The 18,494-nt window shown below is 45.9% G+C and overlaps 1 protein-coding gene across 6 annotated transcripts in view; it reads right to left on the bottom strand.

The window, feature by feature from the left end:
- Positions 1-6,756: 6,756 nt before the first annotated feature.
- Ttc3 (tetratricopeptide repeat domain 3) overlaps positions 6,757-18,494 on the bottom strand; it is a 129,516-nt gene continuing 117,778 nt past the window's right edge. For all 6 annotated transcript variants that reach the window (XM_045149858.1, XM_045149854.1, XM_045149856.1 and 3 more), the window contains 4 exons: positions 14,414-14,540; positions 14,129-14,263; positions 9,289-9,381; positions 6,757-8,266 (listed from right to left, as the gene is read on the bottom strand). In XM_045149858.1, the coding sequence (XP_045005793.1) occupies positions 8,195-8,266; positions 9,289-9,381; positions 14,129-14,263; positions 14,414-14,540 (427 nt within the window). In that variant the 3' untranslated portion in view covers positions 6,757-8,194. The remainder of the gene's footprint in view (positions 8,267-9,288; positions 9,382-14,128; positions 14,264-14,413; positions 14,541-18,494) is intronic.

Here is an 18,494-nt window from a genome sequence, read left to right as displayed (position 1 = left end):
CCTGGGCTAGACAGAGACCCTGCCTCAACAAAACAAAACAAATGTAATAACTGTGTTGGAAGACAATGAGAGGCAGAGTCTGGGCTGGGGAAGATCAGATATGGGGGGCGGGGGCTGAAGACCAGTGTTTTGTGGTATGTGTCTTTTTTTTTTTTGAGGTAGTGTCTCACTCTAGCTCAGGCTGACCTGGAATTCATCTCAGGGTGGGCTCGAACTCATGGTGATCCTCCTACCTCTGCCTCCCAAGTGCTGGGATTAAAGGCGTGCACCACCATGCCCCACCTTGGCATTTTAAAACATTTGCTGAGCAGCTGCTATGAGCCAGGCCCACTTATTCCCCATTGTGAAGACCAACATTCCACCAAATAGCTCCCCAAAGCCCCTACTGATGGGACCAGGGGTGTGACAAGAGGGGAGGGGAGCTGGGGTGTCTTGTCTTGCAGTTGGAACATCGGAAGGGCAGAGACTTACTGTGCGCACCCAGACCTGCGTGACGAGGCCGACTGAGGAAGAGATTGGTGCCCTGGGTGTGTGTGGGTGGGGGGGGGGCTCTCAAGTCTGCCTTAGTTGGTAGACCGACTAGGGAGCTCCTCCAACACAGAATTCCAAGTCCCTGGAGGAGAACGGGGTGGAAGCAAAGCCTGCTGGGGGACTTGAAACAGCAAGAGCGAAAGTTGATCAGAGGGGCCCTCTCCGGCCTCGCCCACCCCCGGAGTGCAAGGCCACAAGCAGAGCTCATCCTCAGGAGGGCTCCCCAGAGAGAGGACTGGCTGCCAGGTACCAAGATGCCACCGCATTGCTGGTTTCGGACCTCTCCCCACTTCCAGCACCCTTATCCTTCCTCTGGAAGCGGCTCTCGTCTCTGCATAATCCATTCAAGCAGAGCTCTGGCCTGTCTGGGCTCCAATATACAGCAGGCTCTGCTGCCCTGGCAGCTTCCCTCTGGCACCCCGCCTGCCCATGGGCCTTCTGAGCTGCCCCATCCTCCACCCCTCCTCCAGCTCAATGCTGCCTTCCTTGGCCTCTGTCCAAAGTCGTGGCTCCTCCCACTGCCCCTCAGCCCACCCCCCACCGGCTCCATTGTTTCTCTGGTTTACCAAAGACACTCCCATTTTGGCCGGCCTGTGACACCAGCCTCCCCTACTGGAGTGCTGAGGTCTTTCTTTCTCTTCTGTCCCTAACTAGGGCGCTAGAAGCATGCCTGCTGGTGGCAGATTTGGTGACTGGTGGAGCACTGAGAAGTGAAGTTTGCCAGGCTATCAAGATGACCAGGGAGACCTGGGTTTGGGGGTGGGGGCGGGCTTTGAGGACCCTGTGAGGAGCCGAAGTGGAAAGGGCCATGGTCGAGGTGCAGGACACCAGGACCTGTGCCCTGAGAAGTACAGTCAGGGGTGTGTGTGCCCGGGAGTCAGGGATGGCTCCGAGGACAACGCCTCAGCTTTCCAGGCCTGGCAGGGCAGAGGTTGTGATAGCTGTGACTCTGAAAGCAACAGTAATGTGGCCTCCCCAGAGGCCCAGAGAGAGCCGGAGTCCCACTGTTGCTGGGCAGCAGCCAATGTCTGGAAGCACAAGGGCCATCTGTTCCATCACTTTCTCTTCAGGGGCTGCTGGCTCACCCCGCTGGAATGGGGTGGCACTTGAGGACACGGATCTTGGAGCTGGTGGCAGAGTTCTTGGACTGGCAGCAGGGAGATCTAAATTAAGACCTTTCTATCACACCAAATAAATAGAAGCTGAAACGGAGGACTGGAGGAATTCGGCAGAATGCCTTCATACATTAATTTTTTGAGACTTGGAGGAGAAAGACCTTAGAAACTAGATGGGTACTTATTCACTCTCAAGGTATCTGCTGAAAACAATGACACCTCTGTTTGACACAAAAGCACATTAGAAAGAGTCGCTTTCTCTTTGAAGCATAGTCCAGGGCCTGGCTGATTGCCCTCCCACAGGGTCGGATGAGCCGCCTCCAGCGTGGGGTGTCCCGCACCCTCCCGAGAGTTCACGGCACAGAGGTGACCTGAGAACTGGGGCCTCCAATCACCGCAGCTGGAACACAGGCCCCGGTGCTTCCCTGTAACTGTCCCGTGCTGTAACAGTACTCCTAGGAATAGGTAACAATTGTGCTAATGAAGCAACTGCTTTTTACGTATTGCTTAAATTTTAAGGCGCGCATGTTTAACTACTGGCTCATGAACTCCTGAGAAGTCGTTGATGGGCTCTTGGTTAGGACAGGTGCAGCTGGATCCACATCCCTGACTTTTGCCTAAACCACAGAGAGGGCAACAGAGCCCCAATCTGCTGGTACTGAGCACATTCAAGACAACGAACACTTCCCTCTGAGCAAGGGTTTTGTTTTGTTTTCTTTCTCAATGTAGGGAAGGGTTTCTCTCTAGCCCAGGCTGACCTGGAATTCACTATGCAGTCTCAGGGTGGTCTCAAAGTCATGGCGATCGTACCTCGGCCTCCCGAGTGCTGGGATTAAAGGTGCGCACGCCAGGCTCTAGCAAGGTTTTAACATGCGTTAACCCCAATGATGGACACTGAACAGATCTGGCTATGAAAATGTGTCTGAACTACATGGTTAATTTTGAAATGTATTTCTGAATATACTGGCTTTTTCCTTGGGAATGTGTATCCCCTCCCACTTCATAGGCTGGTCTTTCAATCATCAGGGGCAACATGGTAAGGAGCTTTCCAAAACAGTGAGGTGCAGCTGGTCAGCCTCTTCTGGTTAATGCCCCTTACCCTTTGTTTTCTTATAGACACTGCATTATGTTACTCTTTTTTTCTCATATTTTTTATTTTTACTTATTTGTAAGACAGGCAGATAGAGGGAATGGGTGCACCAGGGCCTCCAGCCACTGTAAACAAACTCCAGATGCATGTACCACCTCATGCATCTGGCTTAACGTGGGTTCTGGGGAATTGAACCTGGGTCCTTAGACTTCACAGGCAAGTGCCTTAACTGCTAAGCCATCTCTCCAACCCACAAAACTACTTTTCAACATTGCTTTGACACTATTTGCTTCTTCCTGCTCTTTTCAACATTTGGTCAAGTTTTATTCTAGCCTGTGTTGAAAAACGCTATTTGAGGTAACAAAAACGTTTTCACAGGGCCAAACTCTTCGTGTTATTTCTAGGCTCTTAACTTTGCTCACTTTTTTTTTTTTTGAATCAAGGGTTTGTGTGTCCGAGATCATCAAATCATTTATTCAACTGAAAGACAAGTTTCGTCTCTCATGTGAGAGCGGCCATATAGGTACCACAGCAAGCTGACAGGCAGCAGTCAGAGGACAACAGATATCAGTTCGTGACTTCCACCTTGTTTGAGACAGGGTCTCTTTGCCATGGGAAATGCCAGACAAGCTTGCCCGGAAGCGTTGAGCTCTCTTTCTCTTCTTGTTGCGGTGGATATGCTGGGACCATGCACACATGTGCTGTTTGCACCCGTGTTTCGTGTGAGTTGTGAAGACCTGAACTCCATTTCTCAGGCTTGCACAGTGCTGCAGTCTGGTTCACACTGCGTCCAGGAATCACCCGACCAAGAGCAGCTTTTGGGGAAAATGGTTCATTTTGGCTTACAGACTCGAGGGGAATCTCCATGACGGAAGAGGAAAACGATGGCATGAGCAGAGGGTGGACATCACCTCCTGGCCAACATAAGGTAGACAACAGGAACAGGAGACTGTGCCAAACATGGCAAGGGGAAACTGGCTAAAATACACATAAGCCCACCCCCAAAAATGCACTGCCTCTAAGAGGTGTTAATTCCAAGATCTCCATCAGCTGGGAACCTAGAATTCAGAACACCTAAGTTTATGAGGGACACCTGAATCAAACTACCACATTCCACTCCTGGCCCCTACAAACTAATAACCATCTGTGATGTAAAATACAATGCATTCATCCAACTTTAAAAGTCTCCATAGTCTTTATCAATTCTAATGATGTTCAAACACTTCCATAGTCTGAGATCTTTTAACTGAGCCAAAATACCAAAAAAAAAAAAAAAAAAAAAAATCCTCCAAAAACCATAATGGCACAGAATAAGCATTCACACTGCAAAAGGTGGCACTGGTATAGCAAAGAAATACTCAACCAATACAAGATTTAAAATAATAGGGCAAACATCAAACTCTGTAGTTCCAAGTCCAACAACTCTAGTCAGTGACAAATCTCCAAGTCCGTTAATTCTAACCAAGTCTCTGGAATTCCAATTTTGCCCCTCCAGCTAGGCTACCCACAGTCCTGGAAAACTTCATCCAGGGCCGGCAATTCCCTTGGCAGGCATCTTGTGGTCCCAGCATCTCCACTGGGTCTCCACTGCAACCCGCAGTTCCTCCTCACAGCTCCATCAGGTCTCCATACAGGCATCCAGCGAACCTGCCCATGGCCATTTCCAAAACACAAGACTGTGTTGCAAATTCAATGACCCTCTTTCTCCTGCATTTCTTATACTCCGCAATGTAGGGTGCCAATTTAGTAATCCAGAGGGGAATAAAGGAGATTTTGAAGAACAGGACACTCTTTGAGCATTCAGGCCCCTTCAGAAGTTTACATTCTTTCTGTTGTCCCAATGTAGGTCAGCTGACCCAACCTCAATGGTTGTAATCTCTCATACAATTACAGCTGAAAAGGCAGCAGTTTTAGCCCAAAGATTTCACTTTTTTTCTGTGCCACATCCGTCTGTTCACACTAGCCCATTCCTACGCAATGCAACCCTGCACACGTTCTCAGTTCATGGGCATAACAGCAAGCCTCTCACACAAACTGCTTCTAGGTCAGTCCCAGCAAAGCTCTTTTTCACCCTCATAAGCCAAACCTCACAGTCCATAGTTCTTCCTGCATTCAGGCCTTTCAACTCTGACCAGAATAGTCCATCAAGTCGTGCTTACAGCACTGCAAGGCTTCTCTCAGGCCACAATTTCAAATTAGTCTATATCCTCCTGCCAAGCAGTTCCAAAAGGCCAAAGCCACAGTCAGGTATCTAGCAGTAACAATCCCACTCCTCTGGTACCAACTCTATTGTTGTAGTCAGGTTTGCACTGCTGTCAGGAATCACCCAACCAAAAGCAGCTTGTGGGGAAAAAATGCTTATAGATTTGAGGGGAAGCTCCATGATGGCAGGGGAAAACGATGACATGAGCAGAGAGTGGACATCATTTCCTGGACAACATCAGATGGACAGTAACAACAGGAAAGGATGCCAAATACTGGCAAGGAGAAACTGACTATAACACCCATTAATCTGCCCCCAGCAACACACTACCTCTAGGAAGCACCAATTCCCAAATCTCTATCAGCTGGGAACCTAGTATTCAGAATACCTAAGTTTATGGGAGACACCTGAATCAAACCACTACACCCAGCAAGCATTTTAAACCACTTAGCCATCTCTCCAGCCCCTCAACATTTAAAAAAAATATTTAACAGAAAGAAAGAGGGAAGGAGGGAGGGAGACTGGGAGAAAGAGAGAGAGAGGGAGAGAATGGGCACTCCAAGGCCTCTAGCCACTGCAAATGAACTCCAGATGCATGTGCCACCTTGTGCATCTGGCTAACATGGGTCCTGGGGAATCGAACCTGGGTCCTTTGGCTTTGCAGGCAAATGCCTTAACTGCTAAGCCATCCCTCCAGCACCCCCCCTCAACATTTTATTCAAGTCTATGCATTAGGTGTTAAAGAGACCTAAATAGAGCACAAGTGTAAGGGCCTATAGTTGGATCCCCAGAACCCTTGGAATACCAGACATGGTAACATAAGTGTCGGTAAGCCAGGGCTATGGTGAGATGGGAGGCACAAGGAGAAGCCCTGGGAGCTTGTGAGCTGGCTAGCCTGGCATATACGGAAGCATCAAACAACAGGTACCTTGCCTCCATCAAGGTGGAAGGTTAGGACTGATAGCTGAGGCTGTCCTCCATGGGTACATGTGGCATATGCCCACACTCTCTCACACAAACGTGCACATGCACACACTTTCCCATTTCCTGTATGCAGTGTTATCTTGGAGATGTTTTGGGTTGGCATTCTGACCAGCCACTCTTACCGCTTTGCTTTTTCAGCCTCACCAGCAAGTAGCTCATGATAAAAGCCATGCCCCCCTCTGTTATTTTCTCTCCCATTATCTTGCCTGGATGCACTTCTTCACAGAGGGCCTGGCTGGGACGTGAGTTGCACCTGGTTTCGCTGCCGCAGACTCCCGCCACCTGCTGCCGCCCTAGTCTTCCGCCTCCCCTTTGCACTGCTGGACACCACCTTCCATTACTTTAAATTATGTATGATTTTGAAGTAAATCCTATCGGATTAAAAATATGTACCTACAATTCTCTAAATAGAATTGAGTGAACATTGCCAGCTTTTAAAATTTGATTTTCCTTAATATTAGTTAGTGCTCAGCATACCCAAAAAACTTTAGAAAGAACCACTACCAATCTGCCTCCAGGGTCTATGATTCACAAATGCACCCCCTCCAAAAACAATCAATCCTGAGAAATGCAATTATGCTCAGTACCTTTAAAATGTCTTTATTTAGACTACAGTAGTAACTCTTTGTCATCTCTGTGTAATTATTCCATTCACAAAGGTCAACGGTGTTGTGAAAGGGAGGTTTTACTGTAGGCTGTACAATGTCTTAGGATGGATAGTCAAGACTTCTCAGACGTTCCCAACATTAGCCCAGCACAGAAAGCAGCCCTGGGTTTTAAAGCAGAGTGACTTTTCAGATTACCTGGAAAAAAGAACGACAGTACACATCTAGTCTTTTAGAATGCTTTTTACTGACAGTTACTGGACAAATATAAGGCATGTTTACAGGCTCTGAGGTTAAGCACAGGACACCTTCTTCCGTCAGCTGTTCTTTGTATACGATGTGCAGTCCACAGCTGGGGTAGAGGACTGCTTCCGGAGCCACCACAAGGGGTACTTCAGAATTAGGAATGAGCTGCTATAGACTAAGTCACTAATTCATCACAACTCGCAGGGGACACAGGTAGAAAAGGTGACCATATCTGCTAATGTACTTGTGATTCCATTTCCAGTGGAACACAGAACACACTGGAAAACATTTTTTGTTCCTTCATGTTTGACACTAATGGAATGTAACCAGGATTCACATTTCTGTGTTTACCACTATCTATAGGTCACTAAAATATATCTAAATTTTAAAGTTTCTAATGCAGTTACAGTTTTGTTCTCAGGCTACAACACAAGACCGCATGCATTACTTTATACAAATGTCAGACACAGAACAACTGTCACATGGACACCTCAGATTGTCTGATTCACAGATCTCTCTTTGGTGGTGGGACGGAGAATGACGTCAAGCAGCTCTACCCAGCGCCACGTTAAGGTGCTGCCCTCGATGAAGATCGCCACACATTTGGTGACTGACTCATGACAGCAGCAGAGTATTCTTAGAGTAAGGTCCGAATGTGGGCTTAGTATGAATAGCCTCGGTTTTATAGGTAAAGTATTCTTGTTGATGCCAATACTCGGATCCTATCTCTATTCAATCGCTTTAAAACTCCACGAAGGCCGGAGATGTAACTCAGCGGCAGAACACTTCTCTAGCGCGCATGAGGCCCTGGGCTCAATCCCCAGTACTGGGGAGAAAAAAGAGAGAAAAACCAAAAGGACATGGGGGTCTTACTTGGTCTGTATCAGCCAATATTTCAACAATACAAATTATTAAAATGTGACTTACATAAGCCCACTTTTAAAATCTGAAATCTTTGAGGAATATTTTCAAGAATACTATATAAAAAGTTTATAAAGGTCAGTGTCATGTCTCTTGCAGAGCTGCTAGAAAAAACTTTCCAAACAGAAAGGGGGAGCGTGCGGTACCTGACCTGCTTGGCTCACATTCCTTCCAGAAGGAGCCACCCCTCGGCAGAGCTCCTCCTCCAGCCCCGGTGGCCTCAGAACGTGCTGACACGTCACTGACAAGCTGCTCCTTGGCTAGCTTAGGCCTGCTTAGCCCGAGTGGGGAGACTGACTACTTGATACAGAACGTGACAGGGACGGCAGTAAAGACTTCATTTACTGGCTGTGTGGCATGGTGCAAGAGTTTTCGAACGGTTGCTTTTTTACACCAACATGAGGACACGGCTGGAGTTCCAGTTCCGCACACACAGGACCGGCACCAGGGAAGAGGCTATCTGCAGCAGCAGGCTGGCGCTGTCCTTCGCGGGCGCTGGCTACTCCTCGGTGAGGTCGTCAGTACCACAGGTGGGGCAAGTGCTCTGCCCTTTGAGCCACTGCTTAAAGCACTGAAAAGGAAGAAGCAAAATCAGCCAGGGTCATGTGGGCCAGTGGTTTGCCTGAACCACTGACTCGGGCGGGTACAGCCAGTGCCACTCCAAGCCTCCTGGGGCCTGGCGCTGTCCCATACTCAGGAAGACCAATGTGTGCTCAGGTTAGGAGTATGGATGAAACTCCAGGAAAAGAAAGAATCTTGCTGCCAAATCAGATCCACGAGGACTCTAGGCCTCTCCTCTGACCTCAGGGACGGCCATGTTCTCCTCTCCACCCTGGCCTCAGTCTCAGCTCTTCAGCTGCTCTGACCTGCAAAGGTCAGGTGATAGGTTTCAACCTGTCACCCAGTTCTTGGCTCATGGCTCTCAGGTGACCCACCAGCCTGTGTCCTGTGTTCCCTGTGGCCCCTGCCTGGGTATGCATGGAACGTTGGAGAGCCCAGGCAAGTGACTCCATACCTGAGGTAGACAAACTATGCAGGAGGTAATCTGCAAGCTTTTCAATTCCTTCTAGTGAGTACTCTATTTATCCTTTTTTTGCAAGCATAAATGAACTAATGCAAAGATCTGTCGGGCACAACCCAGTGGTGGGAGTGCAGGTTGAATGTTCACAGTACCTGCAACAGCCAGGCAGTTCACACAAATCCTGGGAGGGTACCAATCAGTCTCCCAGTAACAGGTACAAGGGAAGAACTAGATTCAGCATTTCTCCTTTAAAATGTTAAACCAATATTATATGTATATTAAGCAGACAAACTTCATTCAGTCATGTAAGGAATCAGCTTTGCAAGGAATTAGTATTAATTTCAATGTCAGCACCAATGCAGCTAATGAGGTCAACTGTGCTCTTCCCATGTTGTGAGTCCCCCAGCCCCAGAGCACCTGTCTAAAGGGCTAGAATGCTGGCATATAGTTTATAAAGAAAGTGGTTTAGGAAGCACAAAACTGATGCCTAGGGAACAAAATTCCTATCTTAAAATGTTTGGTAGTACCAAACACCACTGCACGAGATAAGGACAGCCAAAGACAGTGCTCACCCCCTTGTGAAACTTGTGCCCACATTTCAGCACACGCATGTTTTTTGATTTGAACACCTCATGGCATATTTCGCAGGAGCTTGCATCAGGTGCCTGTGAAAGCAAGCACATTTAAATAGTAAACAACATTTCTTTTCATGACACAAGTTCATGGCTCATACATGAGTAGCCTTCAAATGTTTCTGCCACAAAACGTAGCAAAACATTTCTAGTTATTGCTGAACAGACTGCAAACAAGCTTCTTTTTAAACAGCTTCTTAGAAAAAGCACAAAAAATACAAAGAAAAAAGTATAATTTGAAGTTCTAATTTTCTCAGAGGAAAAAGGTTTATCTCAGGTTAGCACATTCCCAGATAAATTACTATACATGCCTATCCCTTCCTATACTTAAAGTGGGGTGTTAGCTTGATAATAGAAATTAATTCTCCATCTAACAGCCAGGGCCTTGAATTATGACACATTCACACAACAGGCTAGTGTGTGGTCAATGAGAACAATGGATGCTCATAATCCCGGACATGGAGAGTTGGTCACAGCAGATCACTGAGTAAACACAGGTGACAAGAGACTATTTACCATATATACTTTGTGTGTGTGTGTGTGGGGGGGGAGATAATGGGCACATCAGGGCCTCCAGCCGCTGCAATCAAACTCTGGATGCGTGTGCCACTTCGTGCCACGTGTGACCTTATTATGCATGTGTTACATTGTGTGTCTGGCTTACATGGGATCTGGGGAGCTGCACATGGGTGCTTAGGCTTTTCAGGCAAGTTCCTTAATGACTAAGCCATCTCTCCAGACCCCCCATATACTTATGTTTTTGTTTTTTTGAGGTAAGGTGTCACTGTGGTCCAGAATGACCTGGAATTCACTAAGGAGTCTCAGGGTGGCCTCGAACTCATGGCAATCCTCCTACCTCTGCCTTCTGAGTGCTGGGATTAAAGGTGTGTGCCACCACACCTGGCTTTTTTTTTTTTTTTTTTTGAGGCAAGGTCTCACTCTAGCCCAGGCTGACCTGGAATTCACTATGGAGTCTCAGGGTGGCCTTGAACTCATGGTGATCATCCTACCTCTGCCTCCCAAGTGCTGGGATTAAAGGCATGCGCCACCATGCCCGGCCCCATATGCGTTTTAAAAGAATTAAGAGAATGTGTATCTACAGAAGTGCCTAGAAAATAATCTGGTAAAACATGTAAAATGTTATCAGGTTCATTGTTTTCTTTACTGTTTTCTGAAGTTTCTCTGCACATGGTTTACGTGTACAAATCAAGACAAAACAAACTGATGGCCGACCCAGCCAACATGGTCAGGGACTGTCCGCAGTGCTGGAAATGGAGGTGAACAGAAGGGTTCTGGCTTCCCACATCTCAGTTTGGTGAACAGTGTCCTCTATTTGATACAGATCCCAAATGGCACCTCGGCCAAGAGGCAGAATTCTGCAACTCAGCAGCACTAACCCACCCCCCATGTACCCCTAACTTCTTCCTTTTGTACGTGCAGGCATGTGAGCACTCACTTATATGTATCACATGTGTACGCAGGCCAAAGGTTGGTGTCAGGTCCTGTCTACCTCGAGCACTTCTGTTTACCGAGCGGGGCCTTTCACTTGAACTTGCTGCTCTGGCTAGTTGAGTTAGTCAACTTGCCCTGGGAGCCCCAAGTACTGGGGTTACAGGCAGGCTGCCATACCCACCTAGCAGTAACTTGGGTGCTAGGGATCCAAACTCAGGTCTCATGCTCGTGTGGGAAGAATTATCCACTGAGACCTCTGCTGATCCCACTAACATCTACTCTTGACCCTCGGGGGCAGATGAGTCTAGTGAATGTGAGCTTTAGCACCAGGTAGGAACCGGCCCCAGGCTGACCTGTAAGTGGTCCCGAGCAGCTGAACAAATGCAGGCAGCTCTCATGCAGGCCCTGTGCTCCTGGGTGGGGCTTTGCTATCTTTCCCAAGGGCCCAGACTGAATGGGGCAGGTGTACTAGTGAGGCTCATGCTGCTCGAATGTCCGTGACTCAGGAGTCAAGGAATGGAAGCATCTACCCCCTGGAAGCCCAAGGGCTCTCCAGCTACCGCAGTGGTTTCCTACTGCAAACATGGGCATGGCATATTTCTAAGAAAATACAAGACAGAAATGCCTCCCTCTGCCCCCAACCAAGGATCTAAGACTAAAGAAGTTTTGACTAACTGAACCCACATATCCAGGAAAGTTTAAAAAGTAAATAACAGCTGGGCATGGTGGCACACACTTTTAATTCCAGCACTTGGTAGGCAGAGTTTGGAGGACTGCCATGAGTTCGAGGCCACCCTGAGACTACAAAGTAAATTAAAGGTCACAGGAACCCAGACTAGCCTCAAATTTGCAATGGTGCCTCTGCTTCCCAAGTAGACGGGATTAAAAGTGTGTGTGCTGCCATACCCAGCTTTAGGGTTTGTCAAATGTCCTTTTTGTTTGCATTTTCTGTTGTAAATAAATCAGCCTTGCATTGTATTTTCTTTTTCAAGGCAGAGTCTCACTGAACTCTGGGCTGACCTGGAACTCACTCTACAGCCCTAGGCTGGCCTCAAACTGACAGTGATCTTCCTACCACTGCCTTCCGAGTGCTGGGATTAAAGAAAGGTGTCCATGCTTGGCCAGCTTTACATTTCTAAAAAATTGTATTTATTTGTGTGTGTGTGTGTGGGGGAGACAGAATATGAATGAATCTATTAATGGGCATGCTGTGGCCTCCTGCCACTGCAAACTGCAGACACGCATGGTGTTGTGTATCTAGATCTGCGTAGGTGCTGGGATTTGAACGAGGGCCTACACCTTTTTATGCACGTGCTTGTAACTGCTAAGGCATCCCCTAGCTTCAGCTCTACGTTTAAATTATAACCCTCAGCTACGAAACAGAAAGAGATCTCTCTCCTTAAGAACTTTCTCCACTTTGGGGTGAGGCTCATCACTCACACATACTCGCAGGCTGGAGGATCAATCACAGAACATGTGACCCATTGGGGATCCCATGGGGGAGGATGAGACTTCAATCGGGTCTTGCAAGAATGCCCTATATGTCCACTCTCTCTCACTGGCATGAGGGGATGGGTGGGCATGTGACTCTCTGGGAGTGGAATGTGTGTAGAGTAGGAAAAAAAGGGTAATAGAACCCTAAAAATGTACAAGAGGAATAAGAATAAGTTGCCCCAAAAACTCAATGCTGGCTCATGTTAACATGCTAACACAATGTGATCTTGTACTGCTGACACCCTGCTGAGATTGTCATGAGCCCTGAAGCTCTTTTCATGCCTTCTGAACTCTGGTATCATGGCTAGGAAATTGAGGAAATGTGCTCTATACTAGAATTCTATCTAGAGACCCAGCCTGAGCCAAAGAGATGGTGATGACCTCTCTATTCACCATGTGTCCCCCTTGTAATCTCTAGAACTGGCAGTCATGTGATGGGACTCATGCTGTGTCAGAGAGCTAGCTCTAAGCTACGTCTTTACCTTCAACTCACAAATATTTCTGCCTTGATTTTCTTATTATGAAATATTAACAATTATAAAGCCTTACCAATTCAGTTCATATATATAACAGTATTTTATTTTTTTTGGTTTTTCAAGGTAGGGTCTCACTCTGGTCTAGGCAATTAACTCTGTAGTCTCAGAGTGACCTTGAAATCATGGCGATCCTCCTACCTCTGCCTCCCGAGTGCTGGGATTAAAGACATGCGCCACCACGCCCAGCTATAACAGTATTTTTAAAAATGCTCTCTATAAATTCTTTTTTTAAAAAATATTTTTTTAATATATTTATTTGAGAAAGGGATAGACAGAGAGAAGGAGAGAAAGTGGGGGAGGAAGGGGAGAATGGGCACACCAGGTCTTCTAGTCTCTGCAAACAAACTCCAGATGCATACGCCACTTCACGCATCTGGCTTACGTGGGTCCTGGGGACTCAAACTTGGATCCTAAGGCAAGTGTCTTAACTGATAAGCCATCTCTCCAGCCCTAAATTCTTAACTATGTAAAAGGAAAACAAGTGACTTAAACCAGCATGTCAAGTTTCAGGCACATTGAGCCCATTTCAGTGAACCCCTCCCAGCAGTGCAGGGAAGAGGCAAAGCAACGCTGCTCTTTCCCGAACACGCTGCTGATCGTTCATTCCACGCTGTCACCGAGTCAGCAGCAGCCAGAGCAGCAGACTTCTGCCAGGCTCACAGCAGTGCTGAGTGACACAACCTAGTCCATCAGTAATGCCAAAGTCCCTGGCTACAAAGAATTAAAATTATTCAAAAGTCATTTTCCCCAGCTAGTCCAAATGACACACTTGATGTGAGAAATCAAAACATTTAGCCATCTGCAGCGGCATGAGGGCAGGAGAGGAAAGACCCTATGGCCACCTGTTTGCAGGGGCTGCGCCCTGTGCTGGGTCCTAGGTTTCTGTCAGAGCCATTCACTGCCATGTGAGTTGGAGGTGTTCAAATACAGCAGAATTTGGTTCCTAATTTTAGGATCAAATCGTTAATCAGTTAGTGAAATGTAAGGAAGTAACTCATGGGCTAGAAATCAAGGGATTTCTTCTTGTTCTTCATTGAAAAGCAAAACTAGTTATACAGTTTATTTATTAATCAAGCAGGGAGAGACAGGAGGGAGAGAGACAGAGACTGAGAGATGGGGGAGAAAATGGGTGCGCCAGGGCCTCCAGCTGCTGCAAACAAACTCCAGATGCATGTGCCACTTTGTGCACCTGGCTAATGTGGGTCCTGGGAAAATGAAGCTGGGGCTTCAGGCTTTGTAGGCAAGTGCCATCTCTTCAGCCCAGTCATATACGTAGTGTTATGCATGTAACTACTCACAGAGACGTCATCCGTTTTCTGTCCTTTGGTTTTGGATGACGGTCCAGCAGTCACTGAAGACGGGCTCTGGGAGGACTTGGTCACAGGAGCAGCAGAGCGGGCCTCAGGTGTTCTCCTGTCTTTTCCTGGGTTAGGCTAAGAGATGGCAGGGGGAGGGGCAGAGGAAAGCAAAGTGTAGTGACAGCGTTGCCACCTTCTGTCTAGTAAACTGTTCTCTACACTAGGGTTTGAAGCTTTTAAAACATTCTCACATTTTATGCATTGTATTATGTAAGAATGAAATACCTTTTTCTGTTTCTGTTCATCTACAATGTGTTCTGCCACTCTTTCCACAATTTCATCAATACTTAATCCCGAGAAGGAATTCTTGTTTTTGCTTCGAGCTTTTTTAATAAAAACAGCTAACTCGGCACTGAAAGGGAAAGGAGAGTGAGAAATCATAACAGCAAGTCAAGCTTCCCACTGTTAAGGAATACTTTGTGCCAACAGTAACCCAAAAGCCAACCAAAGAAAACAAAAACATCAAAAAGTAATCTGCAGACCACAGGAGGTCAGTGGTGATGACTATACATGCACAAGGAACTCTCTTATGGGAGAGCCATACTTTCTAAGTAGTTACGAAAATTTCAAGCTGGGCATGGTGGTGCAGGCCTTTAATCCCAGCGCTTGAGAGGCAGAGGTAGGAGGATTGCTGTGAGTTCAAGGCCACCCTGAGACTACATAGTGAATTCCAGGTCAGCCTGAGCTAGAGCAAGACCTTACCTTGAAAAACAAAAAACAGAACAACAACAAAAAATCAGTACTTTCTTTTTTCCAGCCTATATTGTTCGGGCCTTTGTCCTCAAGTCTATTCCATTGGTCTATACTCCTGTTTTTATGCCAGTAACATGCTGTTTTTATTACTATGGCTTTGTAATATAGCTTTAGATCAGGTATGGTGATGCCACCAGAGGTATTTCTTTTGCTGAGGATATGTTTGGATATGCGAGGCCTTCTGCCTTTCCATATGAAATTTGAGATCATTTTTTCTAACTCTGTGAAGAACACTGTAGGGATATTAATTGGAATTGCATTAAATCTATATATTGCCTTTGGTAGGATTGTCATCTTCACAATGTTAATTCTGCCTATCCAGGAGCATGGGAGGTCTTTCCCTTTTCTCAAGTCCTCCTCAATTTCTTTTTTGAGTGTTTTTATGTTTTCATTGTATAGATCTTTCACTTCCTTGGTTAATGCTATTCCAAGGTATTTTATTTTTTTTGCTGCTATTGAAAATGGGACTATGTCCCTTATTTCTTTCTCTGTATCTTTGTCATTTGCATATAGAAATGCTACTGATTTTTGTGCACTGATTTTGTATCCTGCTACTTTGCTATAGGAGTTAATCACCTTCAGGAGTTTTGGGATGGAGTTTCTCAGGTCTCTTACATATACAATCGTGTCATCAGTGAACAGAGCTAACTAACTTCTTCCTTTCCAAATTGTATCCCTTTTATTTTCTTCTCCTGTCTTATTGCTTGAGCTAGGACTTCCAGTACTATATTGAAGAGCAGAGGTGAGAGTGGACAACCCTGTCTTGTTCCTGATCTTAATGGGAATTCCTCCAGCCTCTCTCCATTAAGTATTATTTGGGTCTTCGGAGCTTTGTATATTGCCTTTATAATGTTAAGATATGAACCAACCATGCCAATTCTCTCCAATGTTTTGATCACGAAGTGATGTTGTATCTTGTCAAAGGCCTTTTTTGCATCTATCGAAATGATCACGTGGTTTTTATGCTTAATCTTGTTTATGTGGTGTATTACATTGACAGATTTTCAACAAATGGTGCTGGACAAACTGGATAACCACATGCAGGAAACTGAAACTTGACCCACACATTTCACCATGCACTATAGTCAAATCCAAATGGGTCAAAGATCTCAATATAAGACCAGAAACTCAAATACTACTAGAAGAAAATTTAGAAAGAACTTTCCATGATATAGGAATGGAAAAAGACTTCCTGAGCAAAACCCCAGGAGCTCATGATCTTAAACAGTCACTCAACCAATGGGATCACATGAAGCTGAAGAGTTTCTTTACAGACAAGCATACAATAAATAAAGCCAATAGATTACCCACAGAATGGGAGAAAATATTTGCAGGTTATTCAACTGACAAGAGGCCTAATCTCTAGAATCTTCAAAGAACTCAAAAATCTAAACAGTAAAAAGTCAAACACCCCACTCACAAAATGGGGTAAAGAGCTGAACAGGCAGTTCACAGAGGAAGAAACACAAATGGCAAACACACACTTAAGAAAATGTTCATCATCCCTAATCATCAGAGAAATGCAAATTAAAACAACTATGAGATTCCACCTTACCCCAATAAGGATAGCAAACATCAAAAAATCAAACGAAAATAAATGCTGGTGAGGATGTGGAGAAGTAGGAACACTCATCCACTGCGGGTGGGAATGTAGGATGGTACACAACCACTTTGGAAAGCAATATGGAGACTCCAGAAAAAGCTGACTATAGAGATACCAACAGACCCAGTTATTCCCTTACTGGGCATCTACCCTAAAACCTTCAAACCACAGGCCAGAGAGATTTGCTCAACCATGTTTGTAGCAGCTCAATTCGTAATAGCTAAGAGCTGGAATCAATCCAGATGTCCATCACTAGAAGAATGGATAACTAAGATGTGGTATATCTACACAATGGAATTCTACACAGCAGTAAGAAAAAAATGACACAAAGAAATTTGAGGAAAAATGGGTGAACTTGGAACAGATCATTCTCAGTGAACTTACCCAATCACAGAAAAAAAATCGCCACATAGTCTCACTCATCTACAGCACCTAACCTGAATCTACCCAAGACACCTTACATACCCAGCAAGCATCTCATGGACTAGACACTAGGATGGACGGGGAGGGAAGGGAGGCCATCGAAGGGGTGGGAAACACTAATCTAGACCCAAACGGCAATGGTACCATAAAAATCTACTTCCTAAAAGGCAGACCAAATGGTTGAACCTTCACCAGGCCCTTACAGGAAACACCTGAACCACAAGACACTGGGGAGGGTAGGATCAAGACTAACCTAAATCTTCTACATCTTCCCTCCCTCCCTCTCCCTCTCCCCCACCCCTCTCCTCTCTAACTCTTGTGTATCAGTTATATTTTTCCTCATTTTCTTAGTGGGCCTTGACCTGTAACTCCCAGTACCAGCATGGGGCTATCATCCACAATGAGCTTTTGATCAGAAAAACCTACAAGGTTTCCTAAAAGAATGACAGATTTCTGTCAGAGTACTTGATGACCCACCAAAGGTTAGTAGTAAGACCCTATTGTTGAAGACACCCTTTGCAGCTGACACGTAAAATGGAATGGCATGTCTGGAAGCCAGGAGAAAGTCAGTCCCCAGACAGTCAGCGTATCTAGTGCCACAAGATGCTACATGGGCGACTGGGGGAAATGACCAATATCTTTCCAAGCAACTCATGGTCTAACCTACTTAGTAGCAACTAACCTGTTGTGATGCCCACACAAGTACAATAGTGGCACACAGCCGTGGTGGGGAACCAACTGCTCTTTATTTGGCTAACTGATCCCCTCAGTGGTACAGGAGCCATAGCTGGAGCTGGGAAACAAGTCAGAATCATATCCAATCATAAGCCCTCTCTCCAATATCAAGCTACCAACAATCGTGGGCTACAAGAGGGCCTACACCTATTAAACTCTCTGTAAAAAAAAAAGTAAGGGTTATTTCATTTGTCCTGGAGCTAACTTACTCTCTGTTGGAGAATCTGCTTCTCTTTTTCAGATAGATGCAGATCCTAAGTAGAGAGCCAGCCCATCATACCTCAAAAGGGCCCTGGCTGAAATTAAGGAAAATTGGCGAAACAAGCAAGGGTGCTGTTTTCCTGATGAATCGGATACCAGCACAAGGGGGAAGGAGACCAACACAGAGAAAAATCAACTCCTACCAAATCAGAGCGCCAGAGACTCAGAGGCCCCCAATACCTCATCACTGAAGCAGACCAAAAATGAACCCAACATGGCTCAGGGAAATTTTGCAGAAGAGGGGGTGGAAAGAATGTCAGAGTCACATGTTGGGTCAAGATATGCAGAGGCATTTATTGTACCAATAACTGTGGACTAACTCCACAATATGTGACCCATATACCTCAACAAGGAGGAGCCAATAGGGAGGGGGTAGGTCACGGATGAGCCTAATAATGGTACCCAACTGCCTGTATTTGCTGAATAGAAAACTAATAAAAAAAATGCAAAAAAAAAAATCAGTACTTTCAAAGTATTTCAAAAGAATTCCAAAGTAATGGTATTATCGCTGCCAGTGGGTGCCCAACTTGT

This window comes from Jaculus jaculus, chromosome 5 (genome assembly GCF_020740685.1).
Source record: "Jaculus jaculus isolate mJacJac1 chromosome 5, mJacJac1.mat.Y.cur, whole genome shotgun sequence".
NCBI lineage: Eukaryota > Metazoa > Chordata > Mammalia > Rodentia > Dipodidae > Jaculus > Jaculus jaculus.
This window is presented reverse-complemented; position numbering and strand designations above follow the sequence as displayed.